The 23,349-nt window shown below is 35.8% G+C and overlaps 1 protein-coding gene across 4 annotated transcripts in view; it reads left to right on the top strand.

The window, feature by feature from the left end:
• TRAPPC9 (trafficking protein particle complex subunit 9) overlaps positions 1–23,349 on the top strand; it is a 525,994-nt gene that overhangs the window by 250,514 nt on the left and 252,131 nt on the right. For all 4 annotated transcript variants that reach the window (XM_068396800.1, XM_068396798.1, XM_068396799.1 and 1 more), the window contains 2 exons: positions 4,807–4,960; positions 15,004–15,094. In XM_068396800.1, the coding sequence (XP_068252901.1) occupies positions 4,807–4,960; positions 15,004–15,094 (245 nt within the window). The remainder of the gene's footprint in view (positions 1–4,806; positions 4,961–15,003; positions 15,095–23,349) is intronic.

Here is a 23,349-nt window from a genome sequence, read left to right as displayed (position 1 = left end):
AGAGTGTGACATATTTAATTTCACTTTATAGAGTCATCCTCTTATACGAGACAAGGACATCAAAAGAGCCAAGATGCATCACTGGGGGATAGGGTATGCCTGGGACTTGCTGCTCTCCTGCCAGGAGCAAGGGCAGGAGTTTATAGCACTACAGGCAATACGCTCTTACTGAATTTTTCACCTATTAATTTTATCTGCTACTTGCCACTTCTGTGAAACTGTCGGTGTTGCTTAATTTTAACTGGCACTGCTTTAGTAAAGAGGGATGTGCAAGGTGCTGGCTCAGGAATAGTCATGATGCCATTTAGAGGAAGATTTTTTCCTTGATACCAAGTCCTTTCTGTTGTGCATTTTGTTGTCAGCACAGAGTAATATTTCCGGTAAAGTTGAAACTCATTTTATGAGAAGTGGTGAAATGAACTGTCTGGTGTCTTTAATAATTCTGTACTGTTACTTTAATAGGACTTTAGATAACTGTCATTGAAATGTCTGCTGCACCATCAGAAGGTTTGTCATTTTTTTTCCCTGTAAGTCATCCTGACAGGTGACGTGAGATGATGCCGTGCAGACATACCATCAGCATTGCCAATGAGCTGACCTTTTCCTCTTCATTCGCTTAATTTGTATTTGAATAATTTGCATCCCTGTAACGATGCTTGGTTGTCTGAGTAGCTGTCACAACAGCTTGGGCTTGTTTCATGACAAAACCCAGTAGTTTCAAAACACGATTGTTTCATTATTCATGAAAACTGTTGTTACTTTATCCCTCCTCCCGCACAAGCAAGGTTAGCCAGAGAGAAACAAAACCTGCTTTGCATTTGCAGGATTGGCTATTAAATATTTTTACATAATGCAGTGTTTTTATACAAATACCTCATGATTTATTGAAAACTCTTCTTGTAGGAAATTTGGATAGCTACCCACGAGGCAAAGAAGGTTAAAATGAAATTCTGTTCTCTTTTCGTGGGGCGAGTATGTGTTTAAACTTCTGCGTTTTAAGATCTTTACATTTTCCCTGATATGTAATTACTGTGAAGGGCAAGGTACTGTGTATACAGTTACCCTTGCACAATGTGAGCCATCATTATTCTAGCCGTTCGTAATAAATCAAGTGACTGTTTCAATCTGAATTTTCCTTTTTTACTTCTTTCTCTATAGATTCTATAGATTCTTGTATATCGCAACAAAGAAGGACAAATTTGGGGAGAAAAGAAGTGCAGAGAACTCTTGGCAAGAAACATAGGTTGTAGAGTAACTGTAGACAGAAGTGGAGAAAGACTTCTACAGCTAAAATACCTTTCAGTGTCATTATTTTGATGCACAGCACCATGACAAAGTTGGGCGATGGTCAAGAGGTTGCCTTTCACTGCCTTACTTCTTTTAGGATAAAGCCTATGTGATCTCTACATATCACTTAAAAATTGGAAAGTCCTTTTTTTAGTTGGTGATTGTAACCCAAAATCCAGAATATCCATTTTCTCCTTCAGTTAACTGACTTCAGGAATTGTTCATCCATTCATTAATACCTCACTGGTGAAATGTGTCTTTTGAGATGGGAGAAATCAGTGTATTAAAAGTAAAGCGAAGAAGCTGTGTTTGTGTAGGGGCAAATTTTTAAGGGTGACTGACTGATTTAGGTTACGGTATTTATTTTTTGTTTTGAGTTTTTGTGTAAAGCCTTCCAATTTACTACACATTCCATAGGCTGAGAATAAATACTGAAGCAACATTATTGATAAAAAATGCAGACGAAACTCGATGCGAATATTTTTAGCAAAGGAGGAAGCAGAATACTGATGATGAAAGGCATATATGTCGAAGGAAAAGAGCTAGAATTTAATTTTGTCGTGCTTTACTATAGTCTTGAAAAATTTTATTTTATCTCTGTCTTTTACTTTCATATATTCTGCCTAAAGCTGTATTCATCATATGGTTTGTGTGATTTTTTTTCTCTCCATAGTTCTCTTTTGCTCAGATCTCTTTACTTTCTATCTGGCAAGTATATTGTTGGGGGTGGTTTTGTATCTTCTCATGTGACATGAGGTGTCACTGTGCTAAATACAGTATACACAGTATAAATAAAAACAGGGTTAAAAAAATTTGAAAAATCAGTAGAGGTTCTGAGTACTAGGAGCCGTATTTGGTAAAGTTTTCCATACCTTAGAGCTTAATAAAAGTTATTTCAGAGCTGTACAAGGAACTGTTGTTAAGAGTAATCTAGTCTGTATTCCTGAAGCTGATGTGGATTTACTGTAGACTGTTGGGGAAAAAAGTGCTTACATGCATATTTAATTTCCAGAAAAAAAATAACCATATTGCCAGTAATGATCCATTAACAGAAGAATGCAATCTGAATGCCCTCAATTAAATATTAAATATTGTTAGGCAGGAATGTTTCTCTGATATATCATTAACTTAGAAAATTGTGGCATAATAATTAGATGAGAGCTGTTTTCCAGGTCCGTTGGGAGACAGATTCTGAATATGTTTAACTGTTCAGAAACTAAGATAATTTCTTGTCAAAATATGACTATAGGTAACTATTAGTATTTATGGGAGAATTTAAGCAGTACTGTGTATATAATAGAAATCAAGTACTGGGTTTGCATCTGCTCGCATACCACAGAGTGATGAAATAGTCTTGGAAACAAAGGCAAAAAGGTTCTCCTAATGTTCTGGTTGCGTCTCTGTCTTCCACATGCATTACCCGTGAAAAATCCAGGAAAATCAACCGGTATTTGCAGAATCATAGAATCATAGAATTGTTTTGGTTGGAAAGGACCTCTAAGATCATCGAGTCCAACCATTTACCTAACAGTGCCAAGCCCACCACTAAACCATGTCTCTAAGCACCACATCTACACATCTTTTAAATACCTCCAGGGATGATGACTCCACCACTTCCCCGGGCAGCCTGTTCCCATGTTTGACAACCCTTTTGGTGAAGGCTTCAGTGAATCAAATCATACTTCAATGCCAGTAAGAATTGATGTTGTTAGTCATCGTTTCAGGCCCAATTTTTTTTTTTTTTTAATCCCCTCTGCAGATTGTATCTAGGTGTTTTTCATCACATTCTTTATTTCTGGCTTGATTCCTGCAGTTACTGTGATACACTTTTGTAGCTCATGTTAGCTTTTTTATATGCCCAGCACTTGATGGTCTTTGCATGCAAATGAAGAACTTCTAATGATCTCTTGCTGTAGGAAAAAATAGCCAAAACAAAAACACCCCTTAGAGAGGAACAGATTAATTCCTCTGCCTCTTTTTTTGATTTTTAAATGTGAAGATCAGCAAAGCTGTGGTCTGCAGAAGAGATAGCTCACAGAAACAGTCATTGTGCCACCTTTGTCTCAGAGCTGTATTTGTACTTTTTAATGATGAGGGTAGTTTTGGAACATTAGCAACTTCTCCTGAGATGTCAGAGTGAAGCATGATGGGCCTATTTGAATTCATCTTTCCAGTAAACTTCGTTCATAAGCTCTAGATTATTCCTTGTTCTTGCAATTGCCATTTATTTCCTCCCAGTTTCTTTTAAGGTCAAGATTCTCTTAAATTAATGCTCATTACAGAAAATATCTTCTGACCTGAGGGGATTTCAAATCCCTTTCTTATTGACTTTTGTTACTAGTGTTTTCCTTTTGGCAACATTTATGGAATATGTTTCCCTCTTTATATATAGAAATACATAAAGGAACAGTAGTAATCCTGTGGTTTTGTGAAATGCCCTTCCCATACCCCTTCTTAGATTGTAGTTGCATTTCATCATGAATGGTTTTCAAAGCCGTTGCTTGGTCTTCTGTTGTCCTTAAGTGCAAAGTCATCTCAAGAGCAATGTGTTTTAATTCTTCCCTAATTATTTTTCTATTTCAGACAATTCAGGAAATTAAAGCTGTTTTGGCAGCATAGTATATTAGATCTGCTATAACCACATTTCATGTGATGTGAGCTGGTCTAAATTCACTTTTATATTAGATTAGTGCTTCTAGTTTAACATATAAGTATTTAGTATGCATTATAGCATAATATATTTAATTTAATTTGCTTTTATGCCTTACCGTACATTTAATAAAGCAATTATTTAACCATTTACTACCAGTGAATTATACAATGATATTGAAATTATATTGCCTGTAATTCATGAAGATACATTAAGCAAGATGGAAGTATCTTCTTAAAGAAAAACACAAGGGCCACATTTCAGCCCTAGTACTGTGGTTGTTTTGTCTTTCCTTCCTGAGTTTTATAAGGAAATTTTTAAAGGAAAACTTAGGAAGTTGGCTTGTGAAACCAATGAAGTGCACATGACTTTCCAAGTGTGTTACTGTTCACTTCAGGAGACGCTTTTGTATATAATATTTTGCTTCACTTGTGTATAGGTTGCGATAAATAAACTAATAGGCCAGCATTTGGCCCAGTCTTGTTGCCTTTTTTCATCAAGTCTTAAGCACACCAGGAGCTTTTACATATCAAGAGTGAAGGCAGATGAACCTCTGCAGAACCACAATAAGGTCAACTGGTTGCAATTGCAAAACGGGTGTCTTGTACCATTCACAAAGACATTAGGGTGTTGATTGGTGTTTTGTAAAAAATCTTACCATCTTCAATAGACTTAGACTTTTGTTTTCAGTAGCATAAATCATATGACTTGTATATCATTAGTACACAGACTTGATGCCACTGAGACAAATATACTAATATTGTAGTACCTGGTTTCCCAGTGATCTGCATTTTCTGCGGAAGTAATATCTGGAAAATTGTTATGGTAAAAATCCTTTTTTTTTTCTCTTTCTTTCCCCTTTGCTACAGTATGGCTATCCAAGTTGACAAGTTCAGTTTTGAGAGCTTCCCAGAATCCCCCGCCGATGGGACACAATTTGCAAATGCAAAGCAGCTGGAAGAAGAAAGGCAACAAGCAAAAGGTCTGGAGATTAACAGCAAGCTGGATATTTGCTGGAAAATTATATCCTTTTATAAATACTTGCTTTAAAAATGCATAAATAAATGCCCTATGACACATTTTATTTTATAATTCAACTCACTTTAAAGCAGTGTTACTGAAAAGTAATTAGAACTATGAAGCTTATCATAATTATAGACTGTTTAAGGTTAGTTGTGCTGTGTATTATTTAGATGACGCTTGGGTCTTACTAGAATGGCTTTTTTTGAGTCATTGAGCCTGCCACAAACCCTGTGTGTTTTTCTCAACTTCTAGGGAACTGAGGAAGTATAGTTAGGATTGATGAGTAGTAGTTTTATAGGGTCAAATTTTTCTATTCTCCCCCACACTGAGTAACTGAATCATGAAGAAATACATGAAGCTGGTTTTAGAGAGTTTTCATATATTTAATTAAATTTGAGCAAATCAGAAATATTACAATAATTTATTTCCAAGTCCTTGTTACAGACTTAGTAATATATCTAATCTTGAGTAGCCCTTTTAAGGCTTAGAAAGGACTTGCGTGATGACTTAGTCATCCTAAACATAAATCCCCATAATCATTCTAAAAGCAGTAAAATATTGCCTTATGGTTATTAATAAGAAATAACATTGTTTAGAGTGGAAATAAACCAATGGTGTTGCTGTAAATTTCATAATTTCCATAAAAAAATTTGTGCTTGGCTTGTCAAGAATACACTTTTTCATGATTTTCATCAGGGAAATGTTCTGTGCAGCCAACAGCCCCCCAAGACATGTGTTGATACTCAGCATCTTCCAAGAGATTTATATTTTTCACTCAGATCATCCTCAAACTCATGTGATAATGGGTTACAGGAAATAAGAGTGGCAATCAAATTGTGGTTCATATTTAGAGAAGTCTTTTTGTACTTTTGATTGTATTTTTATCTAGTGATCTGAAATGATCTTTAATTACTACTTATTAAATTAGCTGCACAAGATTAGTCAAAGGCCAGACTCGAGGCATAAATGAGGTTCCTAGTGCCTGGTTCCGTCCAGGCTCCCTAAGCAACATTTCAGAAAGAGTTTCGTTTATGGAAAAATGTCAATATTTAGCCAGAACTCACTTAGAAAATTTCTCTGTTACGGAAAGATATAAAAATTCTTTGATAGCATAGTTGAATTCTTGTGCTGGAATTGAATGCATAGTTGTAATAATTTTGTCAGGGTGTGAAAATACATCCTCATTCATTTCTGTTGCTGAACAACACCGTTTATATCCATTATGTGTTCTGTATTTAAACCCAGTTTTGACACGAAAACTCTTATGGCTGACATGTAAGTCAGTATCTGAGAAAACCAATAGAACAATGCATGAATTCTGTGTGTTAAATTCAGTGCAAGCATTAGATTCTGTGTTTTTAAGAACTAACACTAATCTAGTGAAAGGCAATGAATTGCACATGTGTTTAAAAACTCTTGAAGAAACGTGTACATTCTTTTCCAGATTTCATGGTCCAACTAGAGTCCGTCTTTCTCATCCTTTTATTTCCTACAGCAACATTTAGATATGAACCAGTAAAAAAAAAAAAAATATATCCTCTCACTTGTGCTAAGTTTGAGAAACTTTGTTTCTGAAATATCTGTCCTCCTGCCAGACTAATTTGACAGTGGCCAGCAGAGTTTATTTCAGACATTCTGATGGACAGACACGCGGAGAAATGGATGGATAGCTTAACTGCATAAGCCTCATTTTCGTTCAGAAGCGAGCCTAAATGCAGCCAAGAGATAAAAAGTATTTGCAAAAATACAAAGGGATACAGTTGCTTATCTGTCTTATTAGAGAAGACGTTTTTGCAAAAGTCTGTTGAACGGTAAGACCAAGTGATCTCTTTGGTGCCTCCCGTCTTTGAACTACTTTGATCTCTCCAGCTAACCTTTCTCTGCTAAGTATATGCATGTGAAGGGGACTGTATATTTTAGAGAACACAGTTCAGACAATTTTGTTATAAGTAATCTTACATCGTTTACAGAGGAAGGGCTATATTTAGCTTGCAATTCCTTAAATTCTTACTGTATTGGTTGATACCGTATGAAACCATCACATAGACAAAGTTTCAGATTTTGAGTGTGTGGATTACATTGACTGCAGTGAAAAGTTAGTTATGTGAAACTCCTGTGAGGGCCAAAAATAGTTCACAAAGGATGAGGAATTCAGGTTGTATCTGTATGTCCTGAGGAGCACCAGAAGTATTTTCCAGTATGGAAAGTCCATTTGCCATGGCTTTACCCATTGAAATATTCAGGGTTTCAAGTGATGAGATTTTCAGTGCTTCATTTTTGAAAGTATTGTAAAACTTGATTGATTTTCCTATACTTTTGGAGGGCTGAAGGCAGGAGGTAGAGACAACACAGCATATTGCTCAATTCAACCTTTGTACATTTTGGTAGAATGAAAATTATTAGGAAAATAGACCTTCTTATGAGAAAGCTTACTGCCACGCTATTTCAATTAAGAAAAAATTCTAGAGTAATGTAATTTAGTGTATCTTTGAGATTCTAGGTGTATTGATATCATTTAAATTAAGAACATGCTGTCTTGTTTTTTAGCATCTGTTAGATGGTGTCTAGTATCAGCTTAACAACCAGGGTTGGTTTTAACGCAGAATTTGAACAGACGGAGCACATGTAGTATTAAGGTGGCTAATATTTTCAAATTATGCTTCTCTTCATATTTTCTAAATATTTTTAAACAAAATTTATATTTTCTTCAGGGACCTTCTGTGCATTCTGACTTGTGGATCAAGGCGTCTGTACTAAGTGTCCTTTAAAGGTTCTCAGGTGCTGTGTCTGTTGCTGAGTGCTCTAAGATTTTCATCTTTTTACTGATACTTTGTACCTGACTTCTTCAAAATCTTGAGTTAAACATCGTGTTCCCTATGTGGAAGCTGAACATCAGGTTAAACTTCTCCTTGTTCTCTTTATATGCTTTGTGTTAGACCCGCAATAGATTATTACTCAGAGTATTCCATTGATTTGTGCCATCTACATTTGACTTCAGAAATTCAAATATGTTCAGAATTGTTTCAGAGAATTTGGTCACATGCAGGTGATCCTCATTTTTAGAAGAATAAACAAAGATTTATCAGTGTTCAGATGGCAGAAGGGATTTTTCATAGGAAATGGAAAGGTTTGGCTAGAGGTAGCATCAAGTATTTCTTTATGCTTCAGTTTTATATATATTTTAGTTTGATATAACTCTTGCTGCTACTTAATGAACAGTCTTTCCCCATCTTCTAGGTCTGGGTGCCTCTTGCCTGATGAAGTGAGGTAAGAATATCTTTGCCAGCAGACTTGCTAGTCTAGTGAGTCTAGCTTTAAACTTGGTACCTTTCAGGATGAACCTCAAAGGCTGTAAAGCAGTGCAAGAAAGGGGAATCATGGGCAGGGGAAAGTGATGGGTTAGGACCTCCGAATCTACCCTGAAGTGTGATCGAGATCCCATGTCAGATGCTTACACTTGAACTTGGAAAAGCATGTGAAGGAGGAATTAGAAGTCAGTGCGCAGTTGCAGAGCTCTGATGTCATCGAGATTTCAGAGATGTAGTGGGTAGTTTGCATGAACGGGGTGCACTGACAGGTGGGTATGGGTTATTTAGAAAGGCTGGGCATGGAGATGATGAAGTGCACAAAGAAATGTTAGGAAATGAGCTATGGGCCAATTGAAAGCTTTAGGATCAAGAACAGAGGAGTCCAACAGGGTGATGCGGTATGCATTCGTTACAGACCACCCAATCAAGAAGCGAAACTGGATGAGCTCTTCCTTTAACAACTGGAAGAAGTCTTCCAGTTGCAGGTTAGATTTCTGGAGTACTTTAAGGATGCTTTTTGTTACAGGTGCTGGATGGCTTGACTTGGCATATGCTATGTGGGATCTGCTACGTAAAAATAATGAAGATCTAGTTAGAGGGGTGAGGTTTGATGGCAGCCTTGGCTACAGTTGCCCCAAGATGGTGGAGTATCCTGGTGGAAGTGAGGAAGGCAAATAGCAGGGTAATGAGTGTGGACTTTAGGAGAGGAAGACTACTGGTAGGCAGGATTGCACAGGAGGCTGCCCTCTGGAGCAGAGGGGTCCAGGAGAGATGATGGACCTCCAGGGGCAACCTTCTCAAAGCCCAAGAGTTGCAGCAGTCAACAAGGTACATCTGACTCTTCAAACAAGGCGTATCGCGAGGTGACTGTAGCAAGTTGCAGCCAGGTATATTCTGGTTACATACTAGGAAAAATCCTTTTCACAATGAGGGCGCTTAAATAGTGGAACAGGTTGTCTAAAAGTGCTGTAAAATTGATGTCTTTGAAGATATTGAAAAATTCTGGACAAGGCCTAAAACAACCTGATGTAATTTCAATATTTCCCATGCTTTGAGCATAGGATTGGACAGTGACTCCAGAATTGCCTTTCAATGTAAGTTATTCTGGGATTTGTGCAGCCACGCAGCGGGCTGGGTCAGAGAACGACTGTTGAAAACTAAACTCCTTTTCCTCCCCCTGTCTCCTGCTCTTCCCAGGTTTGACAGCAGCCAGAGAAATTTTCTAATGTACTGTGAAAGATTTGCTATTTCAGTGAAATGAGACCATAACATTTTTGAGTAATTTTCTTGAAAATATTATAAACCTGGACCTAACAGCCTTTAAAAAATAAGACTGCCAGTGCCACCTTAAATATCACATTCTATTTTTATCTTTTGTAATAGTTAGACATATTTTTTCTTACTTCAGCCTTAATTTCTGTGATTTATGTGAAGCCTGTCCTATTTGCAGTGTTTTCTTACAGTTATGAAATTGTTCTGTGCCCCTTCCTCTGTTTTATTCTTTTCTATATTTAAACCTAATTGCCAATTTTTTTTTCAAAGCACATTTTCTTTCAGTCATATTACTGATGTTGTTCTGCAGCATAGCTGTATTTTTCTCAGTATGCTGGAAGCAGTACTTTGGGTGAGGCTTTTCATAGAATAAAAGCTGTACCTTCCATGTTTCACATAGGATGCTTGCTCTGAGAACTATTCTTGACTTCTTTTGCAAGTGTCCCATGTCTGATTGATTGATTTTTTTGCATGTGGTCCAGCATAACTGACTGAATGATTATTCCCAACTTCCATTTATAGATTTGTTGATTCCTTACAGGGTGATACGTGGAACTTTTCTTCATTGAATTTCATCTAAGTGATCTTCATAAGTTCCACTCATTTATTAGGTTTGTGAACACTGACATCTTTTCCAAATACATAAATTTTGTGAATATTTTTGTATTTCATCATCTAAGTAGCCAATCAGAATTTTGAAATTATTGTGTATTGGACAGAACCTTGAGTCACCTCATTTGATATGTTGTCTGGGCTTGACAGCAAACAGCTGATAACTGTTATTGCAATTTACTTTTCTGTTTGGCTATTCAGTTTTTGATGACTTCATCTTGATCATAATTATGAATCTTCACTTATGAGAATATTGCACGTTGTGGAACTTTTGTATATCAGTAGAGGTTTCCTTAGAAATACTTTAGTTGGGTGGAGCTTTACATTTCCATGCAGCTTCTTAGCATCAACAATTGTTTGCAAAAGTAACTTATTATTTAAGAATCTCAATAACTGCATGCATTAGTTTTAATAATAATAATAATAATAAAGTACCACACTAATCATGAGGTAGAAAGCTTAAAATATGACTAAGGCTACTGCTTTATTAAACTGTGATCATTAATAACTTAAATTTGTTTTTCATTAGTATAATTTTTATTTATGAACATTTGCTAATTTGTTTATGATTGTGTGCATGCTTCCACCTGTATTTATTTGCAAAGGAACCAGGAAATATGTTATTGAAAATAAATCTTTTTAGAAGGATGCAAGATGTGGAATACTGCATAGCAGAGAGGAAAAACATGAGTAACTTTAAGATAGAAACAATTTTTTTAAAATCTATTGTCTTTTTAAGCAGTAGGTTTAGGTAACGTGCTGTGTTATAATTGTGGGTACCCAGCTACACATGAGACAATCAAGGTAGTACAAAAGACCAAAGTTTTCCTTGGGGAAATAACGAGCTCATTTGACTGTTATTCAGGTTTTTGGTATGAAACAGTTTATATCATATACAATCTGTTGCTAAAGAAACGTGAAATAAAGGTGTCTACTGTGAAAAATTAGGGTTTGGGTTTTCTTTTTTTAAGCAGCAGCTGGTGGTTGTGTGTTCATTGGCTCTGAGGCCCCCGTTGAAACTCATTTCATTGTGCAGATGAAAATGTCTTGAACTGCCAAATGTGAACAGTTGCACTAGAAACTGGAAGTCAACTGTTTCGGTCCTGGCTGATGCATGTGGTGTTAATAACAAAGATTTGACTGTTGGAAGTGTGGCCTGAGTCAACAAAGGCATTTAAGAACCTGACTCCTATGGAATAGCAGGTTTTTAATCATAGTGAGATTTCAGCAAAATATTTGGAGGTTTGGGTAGGTAGATCGTTTCTACAAGGTCAAACATAACTTTGGCAGTCAGTACTTCCATTTATCTGTGCATTTTTTTTTTCAATTAAGAAAATTTTTTTCAATGAATTTTAAATTCTGGATCTTACACTTTTGTCTTTTATCAGGTTCCACTTCGAGCTAAGAATGAAAGGGCATATTGACACTCCCTGTTCCAGCTTCTTTGCTTTAACTGACATCTAAAGGCTTGTCTTAGAAAATAGGCAGACTCGAGTTAAGCTTTTCTCTCTTTTTCCTCTGATATTTTATTACTGCTTATTTTGGTTACTTTTCATCTCTGAGGCTATGAATTTGCTACAGTGTTCAGTTTGTATTTGCACTATAATGAGCAATTTTATATAATTGCCTGATATACAGTCAGGAGGCAAAGGTCAATGATATGAAATTCAATGCTATTTGTGTCCATTAGGAATGGTTAGACTATACCAACTATACTGAGCTTCTCTGTCAGCTTCAATGATTTTTGTCTTTGAGTCTGCTTGGCAGCAGAGCTTAAGCTGGACTAGATACTCTGAGGGCAAGGTTTTACGTGCTGGTTAAACCAAGTACTTTTGGGATTTGCTGGCAAGGGAAAGTGTGTTTTCTGAATCGATTTGTGCAACTTAGACATTTACATTATGTTTGAGTCTATTTTGCCATACCTATGGGGCAGCCCGAGTACTGCACTGGATGCCACTGGCTCTGCCAGGTCTTCCTATGGAGTAATCTGAAGGCAGCGAGGTTACATTGATTGTAGAATAATTTAGTTTGGAAGGAAACTGTTCAGGTCTGGTATAACACCCTGCCCTGCATCTTATGTCCATTGCCCCTCTTTGTGTTACTGTACTCCTCCAAGAAAAGTCTGGTTCCATCTTCTTTATACCCTCCCACTATATTAGACAGCAATAAAATATCTCCTTAGGCTTTCTTCTCTTCTCAAGACCAAACAAACTCTGCTCAACTTCTTTTTATATGTAGTGTGCTCCAGCTCTCTAATCATCTTGGTAACCCTCCAGGGAACTTTATCCTGTATTTCAGTGTCTTGAACTGGGGAACCAAAACGGGGCACAGGATTTAAGAAGTGTAGGCATGTAATTTTTTTATTAGTTGAGGTATAGCTATGCATACTTTTTGCACCCAATCTAAGAAGTAGCTGGTTTCAGAAATAATCTGTAGCTGTGTTGAGTCTCAAATTGCAAAATGTGTTTTCCTTGTGAATACATGGATCTGCTTTGATAGCATTTACTAATGATAAAGAATGGAAAATCACCTATTTTATAGTCATTTTATAATGTTATCTCAGACATTAAGCTTTCCATGGAGCTTTATGCAGTAAAAATTTGTAATATTCCAGGCACCACTGTGAGCTGGTGGTAAGTAAATTACAGTTAAGTTAGTTTAACATTACAGTTAAAGGCAGCCACTCTGTTTTAGAACTTCTTTTAAATACTTCCTTTTTATTAGCGTTTTCTCTCACTTATATTCCTTTCATTAAACATGTGATAACAGAATTATTTATCTGCTGTATCTGTAAAGTAATCCAAATTATGTATTCTCTATCCTGTGGTTTGGTTTATGGAAATGATTCTGTTGTGCTGCTGTCCTGAGTCTTATTTTTCAGCAGCAATGTTTTTCTAAGGTAGTATTCTGCTGCCTTCAATTTTCCAAGTAGGTGCTTTTCTTTAATGGTGTTTACAGCTTTCAGACTCTTTGGGGTCTGTGAATTTTTCATTTGTAGTTCTTTTAGGGAAAAAAAAAGCTTTTTAAGACATTTTTCAGGGCATAATAAGGATTATTAAAAAAGTAAAATTGTGAGAATGCTATACAATGTATTGATTTTCCTCTTCTGTCATCTTCTTGAGCTCTTGAGTCTCAGTCTCTAATTGTTAGATCTCATTTTAATCTGAGGATTCAAGACTTTTCTTTTAAATCGCCTGGAGAGCCTGTAAAATTATGTCCTGTGGTAGGAATTAGTTATCTGCAGTACTTGTTAATTTTCTTTTAAATGACACAGATGAGAACATACTTTATCAGTCAGATGATGTGTCCCTTTACAGAATTTTGCAGAAAAAGGACTGATCGTGTTAAGGAGCTGTTTCTAAAAGCTCAGATAATGTTCTATTTTTTTAATCTATTTTTGAGGAAGATGGTTCCAGTGCTTTTGGAGTCCTTGGTTGAAACCTTGATCAGTCTTGCTAGGAGTTTAGCCCTCAGTTATGGTGGGACAGCACTTCACCATGGTTGTTTCATTTGAAGATTACGAAGTTGGAAAATGAGTGTTTTCAAGTCTCAGAGAGAATTCTGCCTCTCTCTTGAATTTTATTTCTGTGTGATGCTCCTATTCTGGGAAAGCAGGAGCCGAGCTGTAAAGACGATAGAAGTTTTGCCATACTTTCACTGTAAGTATGCAGAAACTCATATGCTGTATGTGTGTCTGTGACAGAGCTGTGCTTGCTCCACCTCCACTTCTTCCTCTTAAGCTAGCCAAGGTAGGGGCTTCTTGTGGTACAAAATTGTACCAAAAGCCAGTGAATGCAGCTTTGGCCAAATACAAGATGGTGCTGACATTTGCATGTGCTTCAAAGCCCTTTGTATTCATAGAATCACAGAAACATTTTGGTTGGAAAGGACCTTTAAGATCATCGAGTCCAACCATTAACCCAGCCCTGCCAAGTCCACCACTAAACTATGTCCCTAAGCACCACATCTACTAGTCTTTTAAATCCCTCCAGGGATGGTGACTCAGGGAATTAGAAAAAAGAAATCCAGTGCCCTTCCTGTTACAGATACATCTTATCTTGATTGATGCATCACATGAAATTGTTATTAATTTGTTTAAATGGATAATACTGTCTTTGTGTTACATTGGATATTGCCTATGCTTTTATTTTAGTGTTTGTGTAACCTGTTTTGAAGCCCTTTAAAAATAGAGATTCTGGTTTTCCCAACAGTTTATTTCAGTGCTTCACTGTCCTTAGAGGAAAAACATTTCGTAATTTTTTTCTCATTTCAGTCTGAGCTTGTTTCTGAGCTCATACAGGAGTGACTAGAAAGGGAAGCTTGCAGGTTATGTGCCTGTGCGATTCTGGTGTGATATTTGCCCTTACTAACGACACTATCACTGCGGTTTCTAACATCCCTGTATCTCCACAGAACTGGCACCGAGCTAGCATTCAAAGCTATCCTAGCCCACATTAGTTCTGTTTTATATTGCCCTATTAAATTTTATCCTTTTCTTTTCAGATTGATTTTAATTTGTCATTTTGAATTCTGATCCTGCACCACATAGTTACAGGTTCTCCTTTTTTACAGCTTCCAGACTTTTTTCGCCTTGTGGTTTCTATGGTTCAGGTACATTTTATCTTTGCATCTTCATATTTAACATGTTTCAGTGGAATTAAGTTTTTATATTCTGAAGATATCAACTGCTTGAAGTATTATTGTTAGCTAATTCATGGGTTAATAAGACCAAATATGTAACATTAACCTTTAATGAACTCTAGCTTGCAGTTTTGATTTGCAATAAACAAGTTGTATGTATTAGATACTCTTTTTCTCTCTGCAACAAAATTTTCCTTAATTCCCATTTACCCTTCCTTGAAGCGTGAAGGGGAAGCAAGTGTGGAAGGCGTTCTTAATCAGCTGGTCCTGGAGCATCTACAGTTGGCTCCTCTCCAGTGGGGTGAGTAATGTCAAAATCTGTTGATCATCTTTTTTAAAGGATATACTGGCTTGTAATTTTTAGCAGAATGAGAATGATAATGATTTCATTTGCTGATAATCTATGTTACAGAAGAATTTGCTAGGGTTTTTTTTTTTCCTTTAGATATTTTGCTTACCTGAAGATAAATGTAAAATTGATTTCCATTTTAAGTATCACTGTTCAGTGATAGTAAATATGAAACCTGAGTATGCACTTTTTCCTGTAATTTGTAGTTCTAGTTGTGTTGTATGAGAGGTGGCTGCTACTTAAATTTTCCCTTTGCCTGACAGTGTGTGTTTTTGAAGTAATTTCTCTAAAATATTTTCATATGGAATTGTCATATACTTTGTGGTATATTTCTTATCATGATCTAGACATCTGCACTACTAACTTTTTAGGTACAGAAAAAGTTGTTACTCTGAGTAGTGAGGAAGAACAATTTCTCTTAATTTTGCATTTGGAATGATGTTCCAGCAATGAAATATTGAATTAATTTAATTTTCAACAGTCATAATAATGTGACTTCTGTCTGAGGTTCTTAACAAGGCTTGTTCAGAGGCTTTGGAACTTGGGATGTTTTATCTCCAACACTTCTATGTCAGTTACAAGTTTCAGAAAGAGTCCCCAGTTTATCAGAAAATTGTTTTCAAAGCTTTTGTTTTAAAGCAAGTTTAACTCTGTACTCCTTATTTTAATTAATTTGATGACCTAGAAAGGACCAAGTTTAAGGAACAATGATCTATCACTATTGTCTGCATTAACTATTAAAACTAAAATCACCCTAATTTTAAATGCTAGAGTTTTTTTTCAAGCATGTGGACCATCCTCAACTCATATGTTAAAACCTGTCAGCAGTTTGTTTATAGATAAGATTAAAACTGGTAATGGTTTACAGTTGTTTGTTGTAAACATGTTGAACTTCAACTGTAATCACCTGTCCCTGAAATCATGCTTATCTGGCCTCTGTTCTTCAGAGGATTCAAGGATTTGATAGCACCTGCTTGTATGACTGTCTATGGCTATGATTGCTCTGGTCCTTCTCTGTAAAATGAGCGGCTTTGTGTCAGATGAGTGTTAGGAGCTCAGACAGGTCACCTGAGAGTCATCCTAGTTCTACGAAGCACCATTGACCTTCGACAGGTTTGTAACCTGGGCTCTGTGTTTGGAAATTTTCCCTTGGCACTTTTGCATGGGCGATCACCTTAAGGATGGAAACCATAGTTTTTTTCTTTTCATATTTTCTTGGTTTTCTTCTTTTAATTTTCTTTTCATGCCAAATTCCTCTATTTTCTTAGTAAAAGAGGCTTTTAGAGTCATAGGGTTGTATCTGATATTCCTGCCTAAATGGTGATATTCATAGGTACTTTGATGCACTACTTGGGAAAAGTGAACGTAGCACTGATTTACTGTAAAATCTGATTGTCTGACGAATTGATGATTTCTCAGGTTGTTGCTTAATTCAAAAAATCCTGATTACTTTAGTTTTCGGAATGTATGAACACCAGACAAAACTCTGTGATATTCTCTGTCTCATAACTGCGAAATCTTTTGAAGTACCATCTCTTGGCTGATTATGACCTACATGTTAATTTTCTGAATTAAATAAACCAGGGAAAGGGTGATTCTATGGGATACCAAATACTTGGTTTGCCACAACTTATATATGACATGTCATTTTGGAAAGTTATGGTGGCAGAAAATAGTGCTTTTGTAGAAGTATACTTTATTTTTATGTCTAATATTTTCTCAATCTGAAATTACTACTGCATATATTATCTGTTTCGTATAACACAAAAAAAATATGTCCATGTAGGAAGCTGTAGCTCACTGCCAAGGTTATTGAAAAGGACATTTTGATTAAATGCCTAAATTTACTTGAAAACAAAAGCAAAAAAATTGAAATTAAAAACAATGGAGAAATTCTACTTTCTTTCAATTAACCATAGCTTTAAATATTCAGCAGTTAAATCTTTGCTAGCTGGTTTCACAATGTTGTAGCAAAGCAGTCCCACTTGCGGTCATCATGAGGAAAGCTCCTGCGGTCCCCCCAGAAAGTGTATCATGGCAATACAGGCTAATTTTGGTTTTATTAATGTGGGACGGAGGAGGAATTAACAGATTTATTTTTTTTCAGTTTGATAGGTGGGAGTAATAAGGAGCTGTTGGAATGCCTGGACAATCAAGAGTGTGTGTGTGCATGTGTGTGTGTACACACGTATTTAGACAACATGACGTATTACCTTTTGCAGTTTAAATTGTCTTTCAGTGCCAGAATGTATTTCCTATTCAACATTTATAGGCATAGTAAAATGTTATGTGTTTCAAATCATCTAAGATGTAATGCAAGTTCTGTTTTCCCTGTGTTTTTTTCTTGATGTTTTGAAGTGGTTGACCTTAACGGTCTTGTAAGAGCCAGCTCTTTTAGTAACAGTGGTCCGTACTGCGTGTCAGTAATGAGATAAACTTATGCAAGTTGCCTTAAAAATTCTTTGACCATTAACATTGCTCCTAAAAGAGAACTACAATCTTAATATATATAATTAATAAGGCAATAGTCTACAGATTTTCTTTTCTTATCCTGCCTCGTCCAATATTTTTATGTCATTGATAAGAAGTTACTTTAAAAATACTGTAATATGGCAGTGTCATGTTTTTTTTTTTCTCTTAATCATAACACTGTTTGTAGTAACAGCCTCGCTTTGCTTTGAGTTTTGCTTTTCTGTATGTTAAGAATAACTTGTGTTTTAATGTGAACCCTTTAATAGTTGCCATCATTCTAATATAACCCTTGAATATATTGGCTGAAAATTTTGCCTTAGTGTTATGTGATAAAATTGATTCTATGATTATTCCAAGGCTTTTGCTATATTGATGGTTACATTGAAGGGTTTACTTTATTATAAGTGCTGATACTGAAACATGAATGAATATTTAACATGGTTTTGATTAAAAAAAATGACTGGCTCTTGTTCAAATTTATAAAAGCTGGACTTCAAAATCCCTTTTAAATTTGGCATATTTAATTCATATTAGAGTTAATATTACATTTCTGAAATTATAAAAGCATATTGAAATAATTTTTCATGTAAATTTGACAATGCTGTCGTTTTTTTCATTAAATGCAAGGCAAAGAAGAGAATTAAAAGTTAGTGGCATTGAAGTTTTGGTCTGAGAGTTAGAAGTCAGCTCCGAAGGTTGTCAGAGGAAAAAAGTGGCTCTTGGGTGAACAGTGTTTGTTATGATTTCATATAATTAAATGACTGGGGAAGGGAAAAGTATTTAAAACATGAGGAATCATAAAAAAGAAAATAAGTCAAAGGCTAGACTGAGAGTTCTTAATATGGTGTTAAAATTGATTTTAAGATTTAGGACATCTCTATAAAATGAAGTTGTCTATTAGGGAGGTTAGTAAATCACACGTAATTGAAAAACATAATCTTGCTCAACACCAGCAAGTTCAATGTTCTCTAAAATTTATGACATATTTTCTTTTTACTGCTGGGCAACAAACCAAATGTAGGAATAGATATGGCTTTAAGGTGCATATATTAATATCATCAAATCAAGGAAACATAGCCTGCAAAGTTTAATGAGGAGAACCAAGACTCTTCAAAGGCATATGTCATGCAAGTTCCGTGGTTAGATTTGAAAATGATCAGATGGAAGCATTTGTAGTTGCTGGCTGTGTGATATTTTTTCAATCTTTATTTGATTTATGTTGCTGAGTTTTGCAAGCAAGCAAAATTCTGAGACCGAACACTTATCAGTTTGATGGTACTCTTCTGCGTTTCGTAGCAAAATTATCATAGGTACAAATACGATGCACAAAATGTTATTTAACTTGAAACAGACTGAGTTTGAAATAGACTGTTGATTAAACCTGGAATAGGCTGGACTCAGGATATTCCTACATTCAAATGAGAAGTACATCTTAAGCAAGAGGTTCCCAACACTTTGCATGCTGTACACAAATTTCACAACAGAAGCTTATTATGAATTCTCCTACATAAAGCAAAAACAAACTTAACTTCCTTCACTGCCTGCAACCACAAGGTAAAGGTGTCTTTTCCTGATGATCATCATATGTGTGAGACTGGAGACTTATTAGAGAAATTTGTTTTAGGAATTTAGAACTATAGACAAATCTAAACATGCTAAATGTTACCTAGCTTTTCTTTCTCTGTAGAAACTAACTGAATAATTGAAAACAAATGATTATACGTGAACTCTGGAGATGGTATTTGCAGTAATATTCTAAGAACCATACATTGGTAAAGCTTCACCATGGGCAAAGTCTAGAAATACCTTTTTGTTTTCATTCATTCTTTTATTTTATTCACTCATTTCACTCATTCTTCACTTCTTCCTTCATAATAAATATGAATTTCAACGCAGTTTATAATGTTTAAATTAATCATGGATACCTTTTCACAATGCAGTGCATTTCATTTTCTAGTATATGATTAAAGGGAAAACTAACAACACTGCTGCTGAATGCTGTCCAGATCATAATTAAAAAATGTGGTGGTTAGTAACCAAAGTCTTAATTATTTACTTATAGGTAGAGAATGCTACGCATTTTGTTGTGGGTTCACAATAAATTGTCTGTCTATCTGTACCATGTAGGCATATTGTACTCAGAGAAAACTCAAAAACTCGAAATTGAAGAGTGGTTTTAAATTGTCTCTCACAGGTAGTTGTCATCAATAAGAGAGGTAGATTTAAAAGTATTTTGAAGTGTTTTATGAGCATGCGGTTCATGACAGCTTGTTTGGAAGTTCTGTCTGGTTAAGTTTCACAAGATATCTTATGGAAGCATTACTTTTAAAATAAATTATCTTAAAAATTTATTTTATGTTTTAGAGAGCACCAAATCAGAACCAATTTTCACAGCTTATATGTTTCATGGATCTTAAAATTAATTACTGAAACTACTCACCCATTTTATTTTAAGTTTTCCAGTCTGACCTTACACCATAATTAAATCTTTCTTTTGGCAATTTATGTGATTAACTCTTAGGGATTGCAGCAGTGTCAAATCACTGCATCCTGAATACAGAGGAAAATATTTTAAAGTATCTGTCAGTGAATAGATGAGGAAATGATACATCTCTAAGCCTGTGTTTTGGATGTCGTCTTGGCACCCTGTCAGCTTGCTGTCCCCAAGCACCCAGTTAACAATGATCACGTCTGCAGAGATCTGGCTCTTTTTAACAGTTTTGCTTTATTTGGGGCAGTCCTACAATATTGCTTTTCCCCCATATTTGAAATTCCAAGGCTGTCTTGAATGTTTGTTCAAATAGTTCTAATGGGGAACTGTAAGGAAGTAGTTTTACTTTCTCTTTTAATGAACAAACCCCTCATAGGCCCTCCACAGCAGCATGTAGATTATATAGGTATAAGCTTGGACATATAGAGAGAAGAGCAGGGTATATGAAGAATTGCCTTTCAAAAACTTTATGAATGTTATTCTGTTCATTTATCAAATTAAAATATTCTTTAATAATTTATATTTTAGAATTACAGTGGACTGGCCATTATCATCATTAGAAAGATGAAACCAAGAGTGTTAGCCAGAATATTTCACAAATAAGCTGTTCATAAGGTAGAGAATCAGAGTCTGATTCATAAGAAGATTGAAATCGAGAAACAATCTGGTGGTAAATGGATTTTACTAGGTAACCAACCTTTCTCATCCATTTAGAAAAATCTTCAGGTTTTTCATTTTTATTTTTAAGATGCAAGAGAGGTGGGAACACTTTCGTATCTTAACAGCTTGCATGCAGGCTGTTTTGGAGGATATTTTGGCAATGTCAAACAAGCGTGCTTTAGTTACTGGTAAGTGTTAAGGGACTGGGGCAGTACATTGAAAAAATGGACTAACTTGATAAAACTAGGGCATCTGGCACATGAATAGTGTTCTCGCATGTCAAAACATGCTATTGTGTGATATGTTCTGAATCAGCTGTTGTTTCTAATTCCTACCGAAGCCTTGGTTACTCTAAACTGAAAGGAAAAACTTGTAGAGGAAGGGTTTCAGACATAACTGGACCAGTAGTGATTTCAAAGAAAAGGTGCTAAGAATAAAGAGAGCACCCTAAAGTGAAAATCAATTAACAAAACTTCTTATGTAAAGATAGATAGCTTGAGACAGGTTGGGTGGGGTGCCAGTGGGTACTTCATATCAGATTTCTGACAGAACTGGTAGCTGAAGCTGCAGGTCCAGCATTTCTAACAAAGCAGTGAGAAGAGGCAGGAGGGAAAATGGAGTAATAAGTACTAATGGAGCTGTCTAAGTATTGGTCTATGACAAATTTCATCAACGTGAATCGTTAGTGATTTTTGCTTAAAAAAAAAAGAAAAAAAGGAAAACACCTATGAGGAGGAGGAATAAACTGATGAAATATGCTGATGCTTGAAGGTAAGCACCACCATCTCTCCAAAAAGAGATCAGGCTACTACACAGAATCATAGAATGGTCTGGGTGGGAAGGGACCTTCAAAGAACATCTAGTCCAACCCCTGCCATGGGCAGGGACATCTAGGACACTAGGTCAGGTTGCTCAAAGCCCCATCCAACCAAACCTTGAACCCTTCCGATGACAGGGCATCCACAGCATCTCTAGGCAACCTGTTCCACTGTCTCACCACTCTTATTGTATAGAATTTCTTCCTTACGTCCAATCTAAACCTACCATCTTTCAGTTTAAAACCCTTGTCCCTTGTCATGTTGCTACAGGTCTTGGTCAAAAGCCTCTCTCTGTATTTCTTATAATTTTTTTATAATCTCAAAACCCAAAGTACCATAAATGAAATGGATGAAATGGAGTCCAGAAAATAAGGCTATCTGTTCTGAGACTAGTAACACAGCAATCTACTAGAATTGAAGCTGTCTGAAGTGATTAGAAATGATTTAAGTGTTACTCTGAGCTACCAGTGTAATTCAACTATGAAGAAAGATGTGTGTGACGTTTGTACAAGTCTCTAATGAAACGTCCCATGGGAAACTTCTTTTAGAGGAGCTCAAATCAAAACAGAATAGGAAAGAGTAAAGTTTTGGAGGTGATCAAGGAATGAGGACTTACTGTTGGGTTTATGCTATGGAGATAATACACTGAATAAAATTAGATCAGTTCTTAAAAGTTGAGTAAATCTGGCAGGTGAGTTCTGTGTTCGCTACTTAGATGTCTAATACAGCCTTGCTTGCTTTGAGTTGCAGTATCTCTGAGATACATTTCTTAATTTAGCAAAAATCAAGAGTTGACTGCTCTCCAGGAATCCATCAGAGGACCGGGTCTCAAGGAAGGGAAAGAAAATGCTGAAGTAGGGCAACTTTTGGCAGAAGAGCAGACTAAATGGAGACTGTCTGTTAATAAATGCAGTCTACGTTTTTTAAAGACCGTTAAGGTTTTCATCACAATATTACAGCAGAAATACTGGCGGAGAGGAAAGTACCAAATAATGGTGTTTAATTGGCTACGAAAAGGAGAAAAAGAAACAGGACATTGTGGTAGCAGGAAAATTAACTCATTTAAGCTTGATTCAGGCACATGTGCCTAATATATTTTGTTATGTTGAGTAAGTGAATGACTTTGTTTTTAATATTTCATTTACAAAACCACTGTATTTTTAAAGAGGGAAAAAAAGGCTATGCATAGTTTACTTCTTTATAGGAATATTGCTTACGAGATTTCAGTTAAGCCATAGCGGGTGATTGAGGAATACCATAATGATGATAAATTGTTACACAGTTACACAAGGAACTTAATTTTCTAGGTATTGTTAGAAGTAAATTGAATAATAGATTAATTGAACATCCAAATTAAAAAATGAAAAGCAATCAAAATTTTTATGAAAATGGGTTACACTTTCAAAAAGAGCTGTGAAGATAATTGTAAGGAAGAAGACTGAAAAGACAAAAAAGCTGTCTCGTAAAGCAGTTTGTGAAAAGTATCACTGAATCTGGAGAGAAACAGATTTCTATTACTTTGATGGACACAGAAGATACCATTTGAATAAAAATTTAGAAAAATATGATTCATCGAGTGGACAATTAAAAAAAGGAAAAAAGATCAGAAGATGTATGTATTAACAAGAGAAGCAAGAAAGATGCTTTGATCAGGCAGGATTTTAATTACCCAGCAATTAAACGAATTGTATGGTTAAGTGCGTGGAGAATGAGAAATGGGACATATGCTAATTGTAGTAGGAGAATATTCTGAATAGCCTATGTAG

Source organism: Nyctibius grandis, chromosome 3, assembly GCF_013368605.1.
Source record: "Nyctibius grandis isolate bNycGra1 chromosome 3, bNycGra1.pri, whole genome shotgun sequence".
Classification (NCBI taxonomy): domain Eukaryota; kingdom Metazoa; phylum Chordata; class Aves; order Nyctibiiformes; family Nyctibiidae; genus Nyctibius; species Nyctibius grandis.
The sequence above is the reverse complement of the archived record's forward strand: the minus strand, read 5'-3'. Positions and strand labels throughout refer to the sequence as shown.